The sequence below is a fragment of the Myxocyprinus asiaticus genome, chromosome 37 (assembly GCF_019703515.2).
Source record: "Myxocyprinus asiaticus isolate MX2 ecotype Aquarium Trade chromosome 37, UBuf_Myxa_2, whole genome shotgun sequence".
Classification (NCBI taxonomy): Eukaryota; Metazoa; Chordata; class Actinopteri; order Cypriniformes; family Catostomidae; genus Myxocyprinus; species Myxocyprinus asiaticus.
The window spans coordinates 27,024,176-27,046,394 of record NC_059380.1 but is presented as its reverse complement, the minus strand read 5'-3'; the positions used below and the strand labels follow the sequence as shown (position 1 = coordinate 27,046,394).

At 36.3% G+C, this 22,219-nt stretch overlaps 1 protein-coding gene across 3 annotated transcripts in view; it reads right to left on the bottom strand.

The window, feature by feature from the left end:
- The window catches only part of LOC127427837 (ubiquitin-like modifier-activating enzyme ATG7), a 140,630-nt gene that overhangs the window by 27,283 nt on the left and 91,128 nt on the right, over window positions 1-22,219 (bottom strand). For all 3 annotated transcript variants that reach the window (XM_051675660.1, XM_051675661.1, XM_051675658.1), the window contains one exon: window positions 21,935-22,057. In XM_051675660.1, coding sequence (XP_051531620.1) covers window positions 21,935-22,057 — 123 coding nt within the window. The remainder of the gene's footprint in view (window positions 1-21,934; window positions 22,058-22,219) is intronic.

Below are 22,219 nucleotides of genomic sequence, written 5' to 3'. Positions count from 1 at the left end.
GTTTTTACCAGCCACAAAATATGTACTACACATATTTTTAATGTAAAAATATTTTTGGTGGCATAACATAAGGAATACTGCACTTACTGTATGTGTCATCACACGCAGTGATGTTAGTTCATTAAGAGGTTAAATGTAGCTGGTGCTGGAGGAAGCAAAAAAATAATACTTCTAAAATAATTTTCATGTCTTCTGAATGATACATTAACACTAGGAAATTACTTATAGTGAACTGACTGTTTTGTGATCTGTCACCAAAAGGACAGCGGAGCGTATAATCTTTAATGGCAACTTCAGTCTTACGGGTGCTGACTGCTGTGAAGACATTAGTTATTTGGCGATATGAATCAGGTCATAGGGCAATAACATCTTTGTGTTGCTGTGACATGCTTCAAGAATGATCCATTATAGTAAATGAGCAGACTTAATCATGAATGAGACTGAATTAAATGGAAATTAGAAAGAGATTATTAAACTCAAAAGGGACAGTTCAAACCAAACTTTTAAAAAAAAGAAAAAAAGCTTGAAACAGCCTTGCCGAAAGTTTCTGAAAGTTTTAAAAAGCCTTGAAGACTGAAGGTTAAAAAGGTCTTGTGTAATCTGAATACATGTGTGTTGGAAGCAAGACTTGAAGTTTAATTTTCTTCTAATTTATCTCACTGAACAGGTATAAAAATAACCCTGATTCTATCGCGCTAAAGTGATGTGGTCGTGCATATGTTTTAAGTTTCCATGTTTTCAATTCCAGTGCTCAATAGAAAGTGGACTTGGTTATATTTTCATCGATTTTCCTTACAGATACTGAGGTTAAATCAGTTCTAAGAGCTGTTTTTCCATGAATGAAAAGTGCCGTACTCACTTGTGAGTTAGTTTAGGAGTTATTTTAAGTCCCTTGGTTAAAGACAAATATGCTTAACCAAGAGTTGTTGTTAACATAACACAGGTGGTTTTAGTACTAAACAACTGATTTAATCTTAACAACATGCAGATACTACAGGTTAACAAAACAATGCTGAGAAAAGAGTGCATGTACTGCTTTTTGTTGTACATGAGTTCAAAATAGAGATCGGCCAATATAGGTTTCTCAATGGCTGATTCCTATTCTAATATCTAGAGTGCAGTGTGGCCAATTTAACACTAATAAATACATAATACAACTGAGCAAATGAGATGTACACAAAATTGGAATTAAATAGACACTTACACTATATTGCCAAAAGTATTCACTCATCTGCCTTTAGATGCATATGAACTTAAGTGACATCCCATTCTTAATCCATAGGGTTTAATATGACGTTGGCCCACCCTTTGCAGCTATAACAGCTTCAACTCTTCTGGGAAGGCTTTCCACAAGGTTTAGGAGTGTGTTTATGGGAATTTTTGACCATTCTTCCAGAAGCGCATTTGTGAGGTCAGACACTGATGTTGGACGAGAAGGCCTGGCTCGCAGTCTTCACTCTAATTCATCCCAAAGGTGCTCTATCGGGTTGAGGTCAGGACTCTGTGCAGGCCAGTCAAGTTCTTCCACACCAAACTCGCTCATCCATGTCTTTAAGGACCTTGCTTTGTGCACTGGTGCGCAGTCATGTTGGAACAGGAAGGGGCCATCCCCAAACTTTTCCCACAAAGTTGGGAGCATGGAATTGTCCAAAATCTCTTGGTATGCTGGAGCATTCAGAGTTCCTTTCACTGGAACTAAGGGCCAAGCCCAGCTCCTGAAAAACAACCACACACCATAATCCCCCCTCCACAAAATTTCACAGTCGACACAATGCAGTCAGACAAGTACTGTTCTCCTGGCAACCACCAAACCCAGACTCGTCCATCAGATTGCCAGATGGAGAAGCGTGATTCGTCACTCCAGAGAACGCGTCTCCAATGCTCTAGAGTCCAGTGGCGGCGTGCTTTACACCACTGCATCCGACCCTTTGCATTGCATTTGGTGATGTATGGCTTGGATGCAGCTGCTCGGCCATGGAAACCCATTCCATGAAGCTCTCTACGCACTGTTCTTGAGCTAATCTGAAGGCCACATGAACTTTGGAGGTCTGTAGCGATTGACTCTGCAGAAAGTTGGCGACCTCTGCGCACTATGCGCCTCAGCATCCGCTGACCCCGCTCTGTCATTTTACGTGGCCTACCACTTCGTGGCTGAGTTGCTGTCATTCCCAATCGCTTCCACTTTGTTATAATACCACTGACAGTTGACTGTGGAATATTTAGTAGCGAGGAAATTTCACGACTGCACAGGTGGCATCCTATCACAGTACCACGCTGGAATTCACTGAGCTCCTGAGAGTGGCCCATTCTTTCACAAATGTTTGTAGAAGCAGTCTGCATGCCTAGGTGCTTCATTTTATACACCTGTGGCCATGGAAGTGATTAGAACACCTGAATTCAATTATCTGGATGGGTAAGCGAATACTTTTGGCAATATAGTGTATTTTACACAATATTTGCTCAGAATAATAACAATAAAAAAAAATGAAAATAGAAAATTTTTATTATCCACTGACAAAGCCATTTGTAGATTTTGGAACTGACACAAGGAGAGCTAATGCTTCCGTGTTAACAATAATGGACATATTGGCTGATATAATGGTCCATCATAATAAAGGCCAACAGATGTTGTCTGACTATATAAATTGACGATCATTGTACATTCACATGGAATAGTTGTATATTGTGGATAAAGCATCAAAAATACTAAAAAAATAAAAGAAATATAAAATACGTGAAACTTTAGAAATAGCAACCGCTTTAAACACAAATGAAACCATAGTGAGAAACTAGTTGCCTACATTGGCAACAACCTAACTAAAATGGAAATAATTTGGAACTTCAACTACAATCTTCAAGGCAGCAACTAATCATATGTGACATACAAATAGAGCTCCTCACGTGAAGCACACAAGAGACTTGACTCACAATTGATTTCAAAAGAGTTTGGCGGTAGTATGTTGCTTAACTAATGCCGCAGTACTAAATAAGCATTAAAATTAGGGCTGTCGACGTTAACGCGTTAATGCATGCGATTAATTCAAAATTCTATTCATTAATATTCATGCAACTAATGTGAACTATCAACTATTAGCAAAATTAGCAAACTATTACTTAGTGTTTATTAATCTTTGTTCATAGTTTAGAAAACAATAACTAATACTATTACCATTAATTTTAAAAATGTATTAGTAAATGTTGAAATTAAAATGAACTAAAATTAATAACTGCCATAGGAGTATTGTTCATTGTTAGTTCATGTTAACTAATGTAGTTAACTAATGTTAACAGATGGAACCTTGTGTAAAAAGTTACTGTAGAGAGAATGTATTTCCGGCTTGTGTGTACTGTAGGGACTTGATTAAATAAAGCAAATGCAATCTATTAATTGGATGTGTGCTTTTGTGTGTTTATTATGCAGATATATCATGGAACTTCTTGGGGGTGAAAAATATGTTTCCTGTTCTGTCGTGTTACCTGCACTTTGCCACTTGTCCCAGAAGATGGCTGTCTCAGAAGATGACCCTGCTTACGTTGTGCGCTTTAAGGATGCATTCAAAGGGGATTTGACAAAGCGCATGTAAAACACAAACATTGCTTGGCTCAAAATAGCAACAGCTCTTGATCCCAGATTCAAAAACTTGAAATGCATTCCTAAAGAAGAAAGAGCTGAAGTTTGGGAAACATTAGACAAGATGCTAAAAGAGGCTCCACATCACTCAGATGCTGAATCAGAGCCACCAAAAAAGAAAATTGGTCTCCTCTTGTTGGGCTCTGATACAGAGTCAGATGATGAAACACCCCTGGAATCCAGCCCTCTTGCTAGATACAGAGCAGTGCCCAGCATAAGCCTTGAACAATGCCCTCTACAATGCTGGTTTGCACACAGCAGAGGTCATGACAAGCTGGCGACTCTTGCACAGAAATATCTAGCAACTCCTGCTTCAACTGTGAAGCAGAGGGCTGCTCTAGCACCTGAAAATGTTAACAAACTTGTATGCCTTAGCAGCTGGTTAAATGTTGACTAGAAAAATAAGCTAACCTTACATGTCAGAATAAGCTGTGCTGTGTCTTAGTTTTGGCAATCAAAGGAAATTTGTAAAATTGTTCAATCTGATGACAAAATTATCGTGTTAAACAAGATAAATGGTGTATGCTTAATTTCACGATAAGTGTGCAACAAATTTTAATCTATTGACAGCCCTAATTAAAATACACAGCACACACACATTTTTTTAATTAATACTTTCTGGCATTGAATAAACTATTGTTTTATTAATACTTTTTTGTAATGAATGAATTATAAGTATATTTATAATCAACGTTTTCAGACGTTATCTGACATTTTTAAAGGGATTTTTTTCACCATGGGGTTGACAAATTTGATGCAATTTCAATTTAGCCAAAATAAGGTATCTTATATGGCAAAACACTCATGCTGTGTACATTCTGGAATGGTCTTTCCAAAGGGGTGCGAGCCTATGATGTCTTAGAACACTGTCTACGTAGGCAGCTCGATAGGCTTTACCAAAACATAGTATCTAGCCAAAGAATTATTAAGATCTAAAATTCTGTGTCTCTTCAATTTAAAATGATAAATGGGTCTGTCAACAGCTCTGACACGAAATCAATCCTCATACGAGTCTAAAAATGAATTAAAATGATATTGAGAGCGTGACTTGGCACTGCGAATATCACGTCTCATGACAGTTCTGTCACACATACAACACTTCACACACATGTAAAACCAATTGTGCCTTCAAACAAAAGCTAGATGTTAATGTGAATAAGTCAGTGTTTCCTGGAAAAGAGAGCTTTTCACAGGTTCATGAGGGACAGCATAATGGCAGCAGAATAACTGTATAATTTTGCAGGAGACACACAATGGCATCTTTATTATAGTGATGGATGGGAAACAAAAATGAAGGGAATTGAATGTGAATCATTCTGAATATACAGAGCTCTATTGTGTGTTGTGTCAGAAGACATGTGGGCCATTTATATTAACATCTCTAACCGCAGATAACAGGATCATTTACCAAACTTGAGGAAGGATGACAGTCTTCAATGACAGGAAAAAGACAAGTTGAGGTGGTGGAAAACAGCATAAGGCTCATCTAAAGAGTTTTGCTTTGCAGCCAATCAGATTGTGTCCAGATCCAACTCTTGTTTAATCTGTGTTAATTTTACAGTTTATAGATATAGTCATAGTTTCAGTTTTGTTTTTTTGACAAAATTGTACCTTATATTTTGCCTACATTTCATCATGGCCATTAATTTGTGTCAATTTTACTTTTACTGAAACACTATGTAATGTTAGTAGACAAAAAATTGCATTGAAGCAAACTGACAAAACAATGTGTCAAACTGTAACAGACAAAAGAAACCAAATATCTGAAATAACAAAATGTATACTCATTCATTACTATGAAAAGTTCCACATAGAAAAGTTTCATCAACATAAACATTAATAGAAAATGTGAAAACCGGTCCTTGTTGTGAAAATCTGAGCTCCTAAAATAAAAGCATATAATAAGTACACTGAAGAATTAGCTACTTTTCAGAAATTACTGTGTTGTCAATTTGCCACGATTTGGAGACAGTAATTAATTTGTGTGTGTGTTAGACTATTTAGAATATTGCATTACAAACAGCTCATAGTAACATTACATAATTACATATAGCAACGTTACACTTTCTATTTAAATGGCACATCAAATTCACCTGTGCATTAGGTTCATTTTGTAAATGTAAGTTGTAATATGTTATGTTGATTTAGCTGATTAATCTCACTCTACTGTGCAAAACTATTGTTTTTTTTTTTTGTTTTTGTTTTTTTTGTACATGACGTTTTACAAAACTTTTTGTCTTGAAAGCTATTTTATATATTCTGCTTTAGTGTGTCAATAGGAAATCTCAATTTTCGATTTCCAAACATTCATTTAGAATATATAATAGAACAGATGTAGAACAAGGAGTTCTGCACCAGATGGAGCCTGGATCTCAACATCACTGAGTAAACCTGGGATTACATGAAGAGGCAGAAGCAATTGAGACAGCCAAAATAGATCGAACTGTGGCAAGTTCTCCATGATGTTTGGAACAACCTATCAGCTAACAACCTTGAAAAATTGTAAGCAAGTAGAATTGGTGCTGTTTTAGGGTGGTCAGACCAAATATGTATGTATGTGTGTATGTATTTATTATGTATGTACAGTGCATCCGGAAAGTATTCACACATATTTCCACATTTTGTTATGTTAGCCTTATTCCAAAATGGATTAAATTAATTATTTTCTACAAACAATATCCCATAATGACAACGTGAAAGAAGTTTGTTTGAAATCTTTGCAAATTTATAAAAAAAAAAAAAAAAAAATACAAATCACATGTACATAAGTATTCACAGCCTTTGCCATGACACTTAAAATTGAGCTCAGGTGCATCCTGTTTCCACTGGTCATCCTTGAGATGTTTCTGCAACTTGATTGGAGTCCACCTGTGGTAAATTCAATTGATTGGACATGATTTGGAAAGGCACACACCTGTCTATATAAGGTCCCACAGTTAACAGTGCATGTCAGAGTACAAACCATGCCATGAAGTCCAAGGAATTGTCTGTAGACCTCCGAGACAGGATTGTATCGAGGCACAGATCTGGGGAAGGGTACAGAAAAATTTCTGCAGCATTGAAGGTCCCAATGAGCACAGTGGCCTCCATCATCCGGAAATGGAAGAAGTTTGGAACCACCAGGACTCTTCCTAGAGCTGGCCACCCGGCCAAACTGAGCGATCGGGGGAGAAGGACCTTAGTCAGGGAGGTGACCAAGAACCCGATGGTCACTCTGACAGAGCTCCAGCGTTTCTCTGTGGAGAAAGGAGAACCTTCCAGAAGAACAACCACCTCTGCAGCACTCCACCAATCAGGCCTGTATGGTAGAGTGGCCAGACGGAAGCCACTCCTCAGTAAAAGGCACATGACAGTCCGCCTGGAGTTTGCCAAAAGGCACCTGAAGGACTCTCAGACCATGAGAAACAGAGATTGATCTCTTTGGCCTGAATGACAAGCGTCATGTCTGTGGGGATGTTTTTCAGCGGCAGGAACTGGGAGACTAGTCAGGATCGAGGGAAAGATGAATGCAGCAATGTACAGAGACATCCTTGATGAAAACCTGCTCCAGAGTGCTCTGGACCTCAGACTGGGGCGAAGGTTCATCTTCCAACAGGACAACGACCCTAAGCACACAGCCAAGATAACAAAGGAGTGGCTACGGGACAACTCTTTGAATGTCCTTGAGTGGCCCAGCCAGAGCCCAGACTTGAACCCGATTGAACATCTCTGGAGAGATCTGAAAATGGCTGTGCACCGATGCTCCCCATCCAACCTGATGGAGCTTGTGAGGTCCTGCAAAGAAGAATGGGAGAAACTGCCCAAAAATAGGTGTGCCAAGCTTGTAGCATCATACTCAAAAAGACTTGAGGCTGTAATTGGTGCCAAAGGTGCTTCAACAAAGTATCGAGCAAAGGCTGTGAATACTTATGTACGTGATTTGTTTTCATTTTTTATTTTTAATAAATTTGCAAAGATTTCAAACAAACTTCTTTCACTTTGTCATTATGGGGTATTGTTTGTAGAATTTTGAGGAAAATAATGAATTTAAGTTATTCAGCTGAAATCGGTCTGTGCTTATCGAAATTCAAACCAGTGGCCAAAGCTGGAAGTGTTGTTGAAGGTATGGGCACATGTGAGCTCCAGTTTATGGGTGAAATGTTCACATAGTGGTGCCAAAAGCGAGTTGTATAGTTAGCTGTTTTGAGTAGTAAATGGTGTAATGCAGTCAACCGGAATGCATATTTTATTAACTCACCCCAAACTCAAACCCCAACTCTAAACCTAAATGTCAGTGGAGTAAACATGTAATCTTAGAGGGAAAATGTAACCTCCAAATGGCATTCATCATTGATTGGGTAAGCACAATACTTTCTGGTCTCAATGTGACCAGAACCTGTGCCTCTGAGACATCTGAACTGATGCAAAGATGTCTGATGGGAGAATGTGGTCGATGTGAGGGTACCAGAACGCTCAGAAGAAACATGTGAACTTCCCTTGTGATCATGTTATAAAGTAAAATGTAAATTTACTGTATATACATTTACATTGTATACAGTGCATCTATTTAATATAACTATATTAAAATAATAAAAAAAGCATTTTAAATTATAATGATTAATGCAAAACGTATTTCTATTTCTATTAATTCAAATATAAATATTATTATTAGAAGTAGTGTTAAGTATCATATTATAATAATGGAAAAATCAAGTTTATTGGTTTCCAGAAATAACCATGTGGACAGTTTAAGTTAGTTCTGACTTAAATATACTTAAGTGTGAATACTAGGGGTGGGTAAAAATATCAGTTTTCTGATGCACTGCAATCTTCATTTGAACAATCTCGATACCGATTCTTAAATCCCAAGATCAATCTTTTACTCTATGCGCAACCCTCTACTACAGTGCCAGGAAATCACTCACATTTGAAACCAAATTTTGTGCTATGCGACTAAAATGTATATTATTTGGCAAACGGCTGGTAAATGTTTAGATTTTACTCACCAGTGATTGTGTAGTTTAGTTGTTAAGTGTTCAGCAGCAGATCCTTTCACTATGTGTTCAGAGTAAAAGTCGTTCCGTGTGTGTCCAAAGACGAGATCCACGCAACTCATTTGTCAATGAATAATGTCTCTTTTAATACCCTTTCTGCTCTGTATAGTCAGTTGTTGATCAAAAACAACAAAAAATAAACATTTAATTATAATCACGCATAGCAAAGATGAGATAAAGCCGTTCGAGTCTCTCTCGTTAACATGCATTCATTTACAGACGCTCGAAAATACTGTATTGTTGCAATTGAACAATAAAAATTGTACATAAAATTATGTATGGAACATAATATCATATTTATTGATTGAATACATGGATTTGTTCATTTTTAAAAAGCTAAAATGTGACCAAAATGATGAAAAACTCATAAAATATCATTAGTAAAATTAATATTTTCATAATGTACCTAGTTAGAAGGTACCCTAATTAACAGCATTATCTGGGAGATAATTGCTTTCATATGTATGCAAAAGGAATATTATAACTGAAATATATCCAAATTAATCAATATCAAAACAAATAGAAATTGGAATCAAATTGAATCAAGAGCTTGTGAATTGGAATCAAATAGAATCGGGAAATCGGTATCAGTACCCAACCCTAGTGAATACCCTTAAAGAGTACCTCTTTTTATCTCTGTTGAACATTAGAGCTGCTTTTTTAATGTGATGTGTTTTTGTTCTATTTTGATTGTATATATAAGCAGCAGCAATATGAGAGAAATGTTTATAATATCACAAACACAATATTTGACCATATTAACGCAATATGATTTTGTAGCTAAATCATGTAGCCTCATTCCCAAATATCTGAATGGATATACTGGACCTACTGCAACTACTGGATGTAGTTCACATGTATAACTGTGAGATCTGAGGCTAAATAAGCAAATTATTCAGCTAAGAATATCTTACTCCTTAAAGTACAACTTAACTGGTAATACTCCCATTGATCAAACAGCATCACTCTTAGAAACTTGGCTTAGATGCTCGGCAGAGCTTCTCAGGAGCTCATCTGTGTTAAGAACTTTAAGTATATCAATCCAAGACCTAGAATGCTGTTCCCCAAAGTATTTCAGCCCAACTACAGGCACTTCTATGTCCCAGAAATTGATTTTTATCAACTTGATTTCTAACTTTTTTATTTTTGAAATATGAAGGTAAAAATCAAATAAAAACAAACAAACAAATGAATAAATAAATCCAAATTACCCTTGTCTCAGAATGTAATGCTTAAACCATGCAAATCTATCATACTGTAAAAATATTATTACATTTTTAAAACTATGATCATCTAAACAGAGTAAAAATAAACTTCAATATTATTGTTTGAGAATGATTTACATCAATTTGTACACATATTACAAAAGAGATTAGATTCAAGATTAGATTCAAAAGCTTCAAACATGGTTATCAAACAGACAACCGTGTAGAGTGAAGAGCATGCTTGAGATGAAATATGAGACGTGAAGAGAACATAAAAATCTGATATAAAAATAAGAAAATATTTGTGTGTCCCTTATATTTATTTATTTTATTTTATTTGTAGATTGTAGATTTCTGAAAAAAATATCCAATCTACAAGGCTGTAATTTTGACAAACAATGCAAAAATTTGTAAAAATGTTTTTGAATCCAATACATATTTTGGGATATGGTGGAGATATAGTGGAAATGACAATGTAGGTTCAGAAAAAAAAAAAAAAATCACTTATGATGCATGTAGTCTACATATTAAATAAACTATTGAGAGTGTAAAAAGGGTGTTTAAGAGAGTTTATTTTCTACAAGGCCAATGTGCTCATAGTTGAAGAAACACCCTTATAGACAGGACCCTCATACTTCAAATGGCTGTTCATTATGTGATGTTGCTTTTTCCCTAATCTTCACACATTTAAAAAGAGCCACACAGGCACACAGGCAGACCACACAGTGCCTGAAACGAGAAAGCCACGTAGGCTGCAATTCACTTCCTGGCCAGCGGGTTAAATTATGATTTCCTTCACATTATCCACACGGACATGCTCAGTCCATCCCACGGATTGAGTACACATTCCCTTAGTGACTGAGTGGGGTGATGGTAAATATGATCCCCCAAAAAGCTACTTCCCTACCGCCGCCTTCAACAAGAGTGTCTGTGTAAGCCAAAATGTCCAAATATTGTGACAGTACTCGCTACATCCCAAAAGCAATGCCTGAGAGGTTATAAATATGTAGAAATGTGGGAGGAAGGTGGAATCAACAATGTTTCAAAACATAGTATCTAGTTAAATAATTAAAGCAGCCCTGTTCTCCCATGTTCGAAGAATCTTAGCAATTAGTTACAATCTAAGAAAAAATGCATTGCCAGAAAGATGTGTCAGTCCAGTAAACACGAGAATTACCTTAGGACACTTTTTTTTTTTTTTTAACTGCTACCATGAGAGAAGATAAATAAAATGCTATTACTGTAGAAGGTGTGATAATAAAGCATTTTATTCCTAAACTGCCTCACTTTTTTTACATGTAGTAATTATTCCAAATTTCTGCTGGGCACAAAGAGTATTACCAGAAAAGCTCTTATTTGCATGGAGCATAAATTGGATACTGATTGGTCCATTCATACTGCCCATTTTAAGAGCAGTAATGTGACAAACTGTGTGTTCCAATCACAACTCTAACAAGATTGCAGTTGCTTAAAATGGAAAGAGAACAATCTGTTGAGTTGATGTGTTCAACTTTCACCTCACACTATGAACACAATAGACTTTGAGTGAATATGAAAGTCATAGTCCTCTAAATCAGATGGCACAAGCTGTCACGCAGCTAGATCCTTGATTTTTCGGTAAATTAAAGCTTATGAAGTTTGGCCTAAACTAGAATAAGAAACATACTGGATTTGTTTTAGGTTAGGATTGAAAAACTCTTTCATAGCCAAATCCTAAATAAGTATATATATATATATATATATATATATATATATATATATATATATATATATATTATTTATTTATTTTTTTCTCCATTATATCATTGCCTTAGAAGTAAAATTGCTTTTGCTATTCAGGAAACGTCATCCTCAGAAGAGGGTGGAATAAGGCAACACATTTCTATAAAAATAAATTGCTCTCCTTTATTACAGTAGGCAGGAAATAACAGTAACCAAGTGCCAAACAGCTAGAAAAAAGCACGTACTGTTGTAGGTAATACAGCCTTTCTAAAATCTTCCCAGTAGTTAATACAGTAATTTAGTATCCGTCTATGATAAAGTTGATTATTTGGTATAATAACAAATAATGACAGATCTGAAAAACAAGCAAACCTATTGGAATACCTACAACCTCCACGTTCCAGTCAAAGAGTGTTTTGGGAATGGAGAATAGTCCTCCACAATCCACTGCAAAATCACATTCAGCTCTGGCTCCATTCTGGTATGAAACTTTTATCTTTCACCAATCAATTCCTTATGGATCAAATAAAGTCCTGCACTACTTTAATTGCCTCTGCATACTACATTAGGACAGGACAAATTATTTCAACATTGTTGATTCAACATTTCACAGTTAATCCAACTCTAAAGCATATATAAATTGTGCCCAACTATTTTCTTTTCATACCAGTAGTAGCCTGCTGTGTTTCCAGCACAGATGTTTTAATTGAATTTCATGTTGGTGGCAGCAGAACTAGCTGGTTAAAGCAGCCCTGTTCTCCCACGTTTGAAGAATCTTGGCAATTAGTTACAATCTAAGAAAAAATGCATTGCCAGAAAGATGTGTCAGTCCAGTAAACACGAGAATGACCTTAGGACACTTCTTTTTTTTTTTTAACTGCTACCATGAGAGAAGGTAAATAAAATGCTATTACTGTAGAAGGTGTGATAATAAAGCATTTTATTCCTAAACTGCATTACTTTTCACATAACTAACCATAAACTCATGGCAACCATCACTTTTTTTTACATGTAGTAATTATTCCAAATTTCTGCTGGGCACAAAGAGTACTCTGTTTGTAGCAGATGACAGTAAACAGAATGCAAATTCACACTGTAGCGCGAGGCACATACAGAGTACATACGTACTTATTTAAATCACTTTGAGTCATGTTGCAGCTGGCTTTTCCAGACTGGGAAGCTGCTGACATAATGTCCGAGCTCCTTTGTCAAAACAACACAGAAACACTTCAAAATAAAAGCTCTGTCAAAATTAAAGGTAAATTTATAGGAAAAAAGTATGACAGAAATATACAACTTCTGTAAAGTTATGTAATATTCACTGTAATACAAACACTACTACTACTACTACTACTACTAATAATAATAATAATAATAATAAATCAGTAGTAATTGTATTATACTTAAGCAGTATCTAACATCTGTGATGCTCTGTTATGCAGCACTTCATTTGACAAAATATAACTCCAATGTTGTATTTTGGATTGTGCTGTGAGGTTCTGTATATTAGCACTTAATTTAATAAAAAAATAATGCAATATTATGTTGAACATTAATTGTTATATTTTCATTCGATTAAAGTTTTAATTAATTCATTTATTTAAACCAAATTGAAAGAAAAAAAAAAACTGTTGATATGGAGAAAAAAATAAAATAATAATAATACAAAAACAGGTATCAGACTCGGTATCAGCAAGTACCAAAAATGAAGTATCGGTACTCGTACTCGTTCTCAAAAAATGGTATCAGTACATCCCTAATAGAAATCATGGATTTCTACATTTTTAAAAAGCTAGAATGTGACCAAAATGATGAAAAACAAATAAAATATCATTTGTAAAATTAATATTTTCATAATGTAACTAGTTAGAAGGCCCACTGTGTAATTTACAGCATTAGATGAAAGAGAATTTCTTTCATATGTAAGCAAAATGGACATTATAACTGAAATATGCCTATATCGAATCAAACCAAAATCGGAAGCAAATCAAAAGCTTGTGAATCGGAATTGAATCGGGAAATCTGTATCAATACCCAGCCCTAGTGTCAGGGCAACTAAAGACTATATGAAGAATAAAAATAGACCATGATGGAAATTTTTTAATTTAGTCCTTCAGATATTTGCAGTGGAACCTCTGTATGTGACCTGTAAATTTGGCACTTTACTATAAATGTCTGTGGCAAAAAAGTCAGAAAATACAATGAACAAGAACACAGGTCAGGCCATATGTGGGAAGAAACAAACCCTGTGTCTCTATTTACATACTATCCACACTAAATATTATTTGACAAGCACAAAACGTCAGCTAAAAGAGAGTTTGTCATAAAATGTGATCTTCAGGGAAGTACTTCTGGGCACAGCAGGAGTAATGAAGTGTGAAACAGTAGTGGAACAATTTTTTTAATGGCACCTGTTCGTTTATGTTGTTATTTAATGTTATAAAGGTAAAATTTGTTAAAAGAGTTTAAAGGTAAAGTTATGGAGGCTATCTAAAGCGGCTTTCATAGCCCCTGTTTGATGCCCTTCGCACTGGTTTCATGGTTAACAACATGTTCTATGCCAACATTAGCTTTGCCCAAAGCTCATCAGCTGATTGATGATGTTGGGTTGGATAAAGTTGTTTATATCCACTGAGTTTCACAACAACAGCAGGAACAGGAAGGGATTATTATGCAATTTCACTGACACACACACACATCGTGCTCTTAAAACAAAGCAAGCATGCCAAAAGCCAAATATAAGCAAAATAAACAGTTTAAAGTTTAAAATGGCAGAACATGCAAATCATTTTCACAAAGAATAGCCCACTGCAGTGCTTCCCAACCTTTTGTTATTTGTACACCCAATCTGTGAGGCTCAAGTACCCCTTCATCATCATTAAACCAGAAATGTGTTCCTTTAAACTAATACTGTATATCATTTAACATTACCATTTATATTTTTAACGTGGCCATTATTACGACGTTTTACTTTTAAAAACTCATATCACTGACCAAGTATCTATTTGGCTATGAGTGTCATGACACAAATGTATAACATTTGCACAAATTATACACATTTTTTTGTGTTCTTTCCTAAAATAGAAACTGTAAAAATCATGAGATCTATAATTTTTTCCCCTCGGTTTCTACATTTAACAAAGCAAAATCAAAGCCTTTCCAAGTACAGAAACCTTCTAACCCTAACCCTGCCCCTAAACCTAACCCTCACAAAAAACGTTCTGCATTTTTACATTTTCAATAAAACATCGTTTAGTAAGTGATTTGAATTATGGGGACACTAGAAATGTTCTCATAAACCACATTTATAGCATAATACCCTTGTGGTTACCAGTTTGTAACCTAAAAAAAAAAGAGTCCTCGTAAACCACTTAAACCTGCCCAAACACACACACACACACATACATGCACACACACACACACACACACACTCATGTTGGTGCGGCTATCCTTATGAGGACTCTCCATAGACAATGATTTTTATACTGTACGAACTATAGATTCTATCCCCTAACCCTACCCCTAAACCTAACCCTCACAGAAAACTTTCTGCATTTTTACGTTTTCAATAAAACTTTGTTTAGTATGTTTTTTAAGTGATTTGAATTATGGAGACACTAGAAATGTCCTCATAAACCACATTTATAGCATAATATCCTTGTGGTTACCAGTTTGTAACCTAAAAAAAAAAAAGAGTCCTCGTAAACCACTTAAACCTGCCCAAACACACACACACACACATACATGCACACACACACACACACTCATGTTGGTGCGGCTATCCTTATGAGGACTCTCCATAGACAATGATTTTTATACTGTACGAACTATAGATTCTATCCCCTAACCCTGCCCCTAAACCTAACCCTCACAGAAAACTTTCTGCATTTTTACATTTTCAATAAAACTTTGTTTAGTATGTTTTTTTTTAAGCGATTTGAATTATGGGGACACTAGAAATGTCCTCATAAACCACATTTATAGCATAATACCCTTGTAATTACCAGTCTGTAACCTAAACAAATGTCCTCATAAACCACTCAAACTCACCCACACATATTTTATATCAATAGAAATGTGAAGCTTATAATTTTATAAGCACTTACTCTACATTAATTCTTCTGTTAAAACTCATGTATTATTTGAGCTGTAAAGCTGTTTAAATCATAATTTTTTACAGTCGTTTGAGGATTTTAACTTTACACAGAAAAAGCTAGTAAATGATTTTATCACACATAAATCATGTTAAACATATTGTTCATGTGCTCTGGCTATACTTTTGAAATACTGAGTATTTTAATGTTCAAAAATTGGCCCCAATTCACTTCAGATGTAAGTGCCTCACTGTAACAGATTTTTGATTCTTCTTTTTTTTTTTTTTTTTTGCTTCACACTAAAATTTTGTGGTATTCAATATTATGCCACAAATACTGTCAAGTGAGCTTAACTTGTATTGAACCCGAAAAATTCCTTTAAATTAAACATTGAACTTTATATTACTATGAACTGCACAGAGGCTGAATAGGGACATTTACAATTTTAAAACATTAATAACAATAGGAGTGTGATTTGCCAGCCAAACTCAATGGAACATACACTGGGCCAAATATTGTATTAGTATTAACCATATTACCAAGTACTACCAATACCAAGTACTACCATATTACCAAGTAACAGATGAATCGGAATCAAAATATGATAGAATTTGATTGCCTTTGATGTCAACAACAAAAGGTATAGGAAACGTATTATCTGCTCATTTCTGGGTCGTGACCCACCAGGTGCTGCAACAACAATGACTTTTATTCCCTTTCAAATGATGAGGCTTTTAAGGTTGATGGTCTATCAAGTTTTAAATCAACAAAACCTTCCTCCCTACCCTAAACCTTTAACTGAAACCAAACCGATAGTTTCATAAAAAGCAAATGTGAGATGAAAAACAGGTGAGGTTTTTACGCTTAATGGTCTATAGAGTTTTAATTCAATGAAACCTACCTCCCTGCCCTAAACCTTAAACCTAAACCTAACCAATAGTGTCATAAAAAGCAAATGTGACATGAAGAACGCAATTGCTGAAGCAATCACGTCACGTTGTGGTGCTTCTATGACACTTTTGGCTCGCATGTTAACTCGGATGCTCTTCTTGACTCGTACCCCGGTGTTCTGAATCACAAGTGCAGCGCTCTATCAGATGATCTTGTCCGCAATTTGGTCATGCTTGAACAAGCTTGTAAATGTAGTTGGTTATGTAATGCAACCATTAAAATGTATCACCTTTGTCACGCACAACAGTAAAAGTGTTTAGATGTCATAAGATAGCATTGTGTAAGGTAAAAGCACTGGTTATTTGCATGCGTTATCTGTGCTGATTTAGAGCCTGATTCAGTAAATGAATTATGCAGATCAGGCAATGGCACAAATGCACCCACAAAATCTGCACTGAGTGCAATTTGCATGCACAATTCTGATCTTGCGGGCTGATTCTGAGCACTATATAGCAAAGGATTCAACAGATGACTGTTATCTGGCTAACTCTGCCAGGACTGTACAGCATCACTCCACTACTGTGATCCAGACACCTGAATCATCTCTTTAACATGTTGAAAGTGCGCTTGACTGTACCGCATATCTGGATATATGCCAGGTTATTACCTAATTCTCCATCTTTTTATCATTATTTGATGGATTAATGCTGATCACTAGAAAATGTTCACAATGTTGTTTTTCTTTTTTTTTTTCACCCAATTTGGAATGCCCAATTCCCTATGCGCTTTTAAGTCCTCGTGGTTGCGTAGTGATTTGCCTCAATCCGGGTGGCGGAGGACGAATCCCAGTTGCCTCTGCATCTAAGACCGCCAACCCACGCATCTTATCACGTGGCTTGTTGAGCGCATTGCCACGGAGACATAGGAGGCTTCACGCCGTCCACCGCGGCATCCATGCTCAACTCACCACGCGCCCCATCGAGAACGAACCACATTTTAGCAATCACGAGGAGGTTATCCCATGTGACTCTACCCTCCCTAGCAACCGGGCCAATTTGGTTGCTTAGGAGACCTGGCTGGAGTCACTCAGCACACCCTGGGATTCGGACTAGCAAACTCCAGGGGTGGTAGAACAAGCAGCTCTTTCAAATAAAATTCATTTTACAACGGCTTTCATCTGGCGGTAATAGCACAATGTCAATTGTGCCAGGCAATTTTTGTGAATGAAACGCAATCTATATTGAGCCCAATTTACATAGAAAAGAGGCGTGTTCGCACTGAAAGAAATTAAAGTGACTTAGTTTAACCCTCACATAGTGTTGGGGTAAAAAATTAACCCTTTTGAACTGTGCTTCTTTAAAAAACATAGTTTCCTTTATCTCAGTGGCATGAGGTTTGGTGACTTCCTACATTTGCTATCTATACACACACAAACAAATTGGGCTGATCAAAACCCTTAAAGCATGACACATTTTTCATATTTTCTCCATGAATGGAATTGAGAAATGTAGATCTTCACTGAAGTGAATATGAAATAAAATGTAATTATTTTATTTAAAAATGAATGGGTCTAGTTTAGTAATTTAAAAAAAAAACACAACCCCCCTAAAACTGCACAACTTTAGAGTTTTTAAATTAGTGAAGTTAGTGTTATTACATTTGTTTTAAAAAATTACATGATTATGGTACAAAATTACACGTTTATTGTTTAGGGTCAAATTTAACCCCAAACACTTAGAGAATAACGAACAGAGCACAAGGGTTAAATACTCAAGACGCAGTGCTATTTCAGTGCTGATTGCACCTGCTTAAACTTTATTGCGGGTGGTAAGACGCAGCTTTTTGTGCTGAAATACCACGTGCAAAAGTGGTGCAACTGTTTAGTGAATTCACCCCTATGTATTTATGAACTGATCACTTTTAGCATCACACAGTGGACATTTCACCTTGGAATTGCCATGATGTGTAATTTACGCAATATAGTTTTGCTTAAATTTCACCAGTCACATAATTGTCATGAAATCAAGCTCGAAATATAAATAATTCAAATGGAATACCAAAATTTCAATTCAAAGCTGATGAAACCTCTGTAGAAAAAGAGAAACATGTTGTAATTGACGAGTTTTAACTACTCACAAATACAGATACAGATACAGAAAAAAAAAACAAAAAAAAAGTCACCTACCTACCATTACTGTCATTTCTGTGAAATGGCTAACGGTAGAATTGGAAACAACTATAAGCTAGGAAGTCACATGGGTTATCCTAAAGTAGGACACTTTTTAGGACTTTTTGGCAAATTAGGATGCTTCTGTAATATCTTTTTCCTATCTGGAGTTAAAATACTTTAAGATAATGCCCTAAGGAAATGTTATTCTGTTATAGGTTTTGTCCTGAACAGGATCCTAACTGTAATCCCCATGTAAACTAAACAAATTCTAGAGTTAGGATGTTTCTGTAATACCACCCCTGATACCTAAAAGAATAGCTCACCCAAAAACTGAGGGTGAGTAAATGAAGACAGAATTTTCATTTTGGGGTGAACTGTCCCTTTAAGTACCCCCTGGGTACATGGGGTAAATGGTTCAGAGGTACTGACAAATGTGTCTTTCTCTACACAAAGTTACCAACCACTTCAAATCACTAGACGTGGTACATTTCCATTCATTTCACAGCTTGCCATCAATCCAGTGGCAGCACGAACATACATGTATACAAGTTAAAAATACACAATGTCAGCATGGGAATACAATGCGCTTAACTGCAGATCCAAATGAAACCACTCTGAAGGCTTTAGACAATGAGCGTGGGCAAATGCAAGTGCACATATCCTCTCATTTTTTGGTTGGGCTGCATTTGCATCTCTAAACCGCTCTGGAGAGGAGAGCACTGCTGATGTGGGACTTTCCCACAGTTTCAGTCTTCAGACTGTTTGTGACTGGAGAGTCCCGATGAGGGACCGTGCCCAAGACCGCCCCTTAGAATAACTGGTTCTGAGTAACTGTGGCATTTTGGGGTAAAGTGGCTGAGATCAGTCCAAACTGAGGGAAAACTGTTCCTGGATCAGTGGTGCACTGAGATATTTTTGAAATACATGATCTGGTTCTCCAGAGCAAGTTGAAGTGAAGTTTGGGATAGGAGCCAGGAATAGCAAGAAACTGAATCAGGCTCAAGGCTGAACTTTTAGAACTTTTCTTATTGCAAGTTCACTAAGTGGAAGAATTAGAAATATGCAGAAAGTTGCAAATGTAATGCCACAGATTGATCCATTGAGGTTTTTGCACAGATTTTTCCCCCATCTTCCCTAAGATTATGTTTCAGGGTCTCTGTTTTTACTCATGTCACTATAAACTTGAAAAATGTGATTTGCGATATGTTGTTGGATAATGCGATATTCAATATGCGATACGATATTCCTATTATGACCTCATCAGTGTGCGCTGAACATCAGAACCCCCACCATTCAAATAAACATTAAAATAAAGCTTAGTGGAATATACATTAAATATGACCATCTATCACAGTGATCACAAACATAGTTGTCTTATGTTTCAAATTGCATATAGACTGCGTATAATATATACTGTTCACCATATGCTTTATTGCAGATATTAGAATGTGGGATATCAAATATTCAATTTTTTACTGTAATTCATGTTCGTATTTATTTCATAATTAGTTAATTCAATGTGGGAATTCTATTTTGAAAAATGTTGTCCAGAATCTCTTGCCATAGACATTCACATTGGTTTAACGTACCTGCTCTCAGTCCACTTGAGACTGATAGGAGTGATTTTACAGGACAATCCATTCATTGAAAACCATCCTTTGATATATCCACATAGATCCAGAGCAGCCAATAAACCAGCAAAATTTGAGTTTGTATAACGGTGTCTGGTCTCATTATTATCTGCACAGGACAGCATCTGTTACAGCATCATACCCACAAATGTAGCACGCATCACCATTTGAGTCTGAAGTAGTTTTTGGAGAAACACGATTTTAGACTCAGCTTTCAAATTATTGCACTTTTATCACAAAATTCAAATAATAAATGTTGTTTTGATGCTCTTTAATACTGTGTGTGACAGATTCCGATAGCTGCCCATTCAAACAGAGAGGGGCACAACGCTCTCTCTCTCTCCAATATATAGCACGAAGAAAAGAAAAAAAACTTGATTTAACATCAGAGGTTATGTTGAAAGATACAGTACAACTTTAAGAAATGTGTGTCCTCTCGTGTATACGCCCAGTCTGTTAATGTTGAAATGAAAATGGAGAAAATGAATGGGGAACATCTCGAGCCCCAGAGCACTCACAGGATCACCACCTATGTACATTGCACGCACACACAAATGACAAAAGCGTGCCCAGTCTATTCTCTGCTAACTCCGTTGCCATGAATGTTACTTTTTAACATATTCGAATTTTTGTGATATTGCAGTGATATGTACATTTGCGATATTTCGATAATTCTATATATTGTGCAACCCTACTTGAAGTCTTTATGCATTTGCAAAGATGCCTATTGCTTGATATAGTTGTGTTATCTTCATGAGTTCGTCTTAAACTGACCGATATCAAATGTTACACATCAAATAACCCATGTAAGGTTTTCCTGCTTAAAACACCTGCATGCTGTTCCAAGCTGGTTTATGTTGGTTAGTGCTGGTCCAACTCGTGGAACATTGTCACCATGATGTTCACCAGCAAAACTTAGCAGGTGAAGCTGATCAACCAGAATGGTTTTTCTGGTGAACCTGGTGGACCACGATGTCTTGCTGGTAAAGCTAGTTAAGAAGCCTGGTTAGGACACCAGTGCCAACAGGGTTGATTACCCATGTTTCATGTGAGTTTTGTGGGGGGGGGCTCTGCACCAAATATCACAGCTTTCATGGCCCATAGAAAATCAATGCTTGAATAGAGTTCCTCTTTTTTTTTAATAGTATGATCATATTTCTTAGACATGCTCTGAACTTTGGTGCTCATGTCTGAGTTGAACAGACCATCAGTCAATCATCTTTAAACAAATCAATCTTATTCAGAACAAACCAATCTATCATCCTGTGATCAATATGAATAGTGTCTGCTATGGACTTCTTGTGGTGAAAGTGTGGTGTGACCTAGTGGTTAAAGATCTGGATCTTGAAGTTTGCATACTTGAACCTCGATTTGCAAATAGATCACAGCTAATTATGAACCAACTATGTGCATATATTTCCTAAAATTGATGGGATAAGTAGTTGATTTTTCCTTGCAATAATCATATTCTAGAAGCTCTGGCTGTGATCTGATTTGAATACAGCCTTGAGCACAGATAGCTTGACAGGAAACATAGATGTAGGTGAGGAGTCTAACCTCGGCTGCCTGTGTCTCCTGATGCAGTAAAGTCAAACCGGTCAGATCCTCCAGGAAGGAATGGGATGAGTTGAAGACCTTTGCTAGAAACTGGAACCCTTCTCGCTCATAATTGTCAAGAACCTGTCAGAAAAGAATGGACTCATAATTAGTTCACAATAATTATATCATGGCTCAGAGCAATCTTATTCAGCAACTATACAAAGTTGCTAAGTATTTAAAATGAATACTGCAAAAACATCTGCGTTTACTTTGTTTCTCAAGTAAAATTTTGTGTTTAGCGCT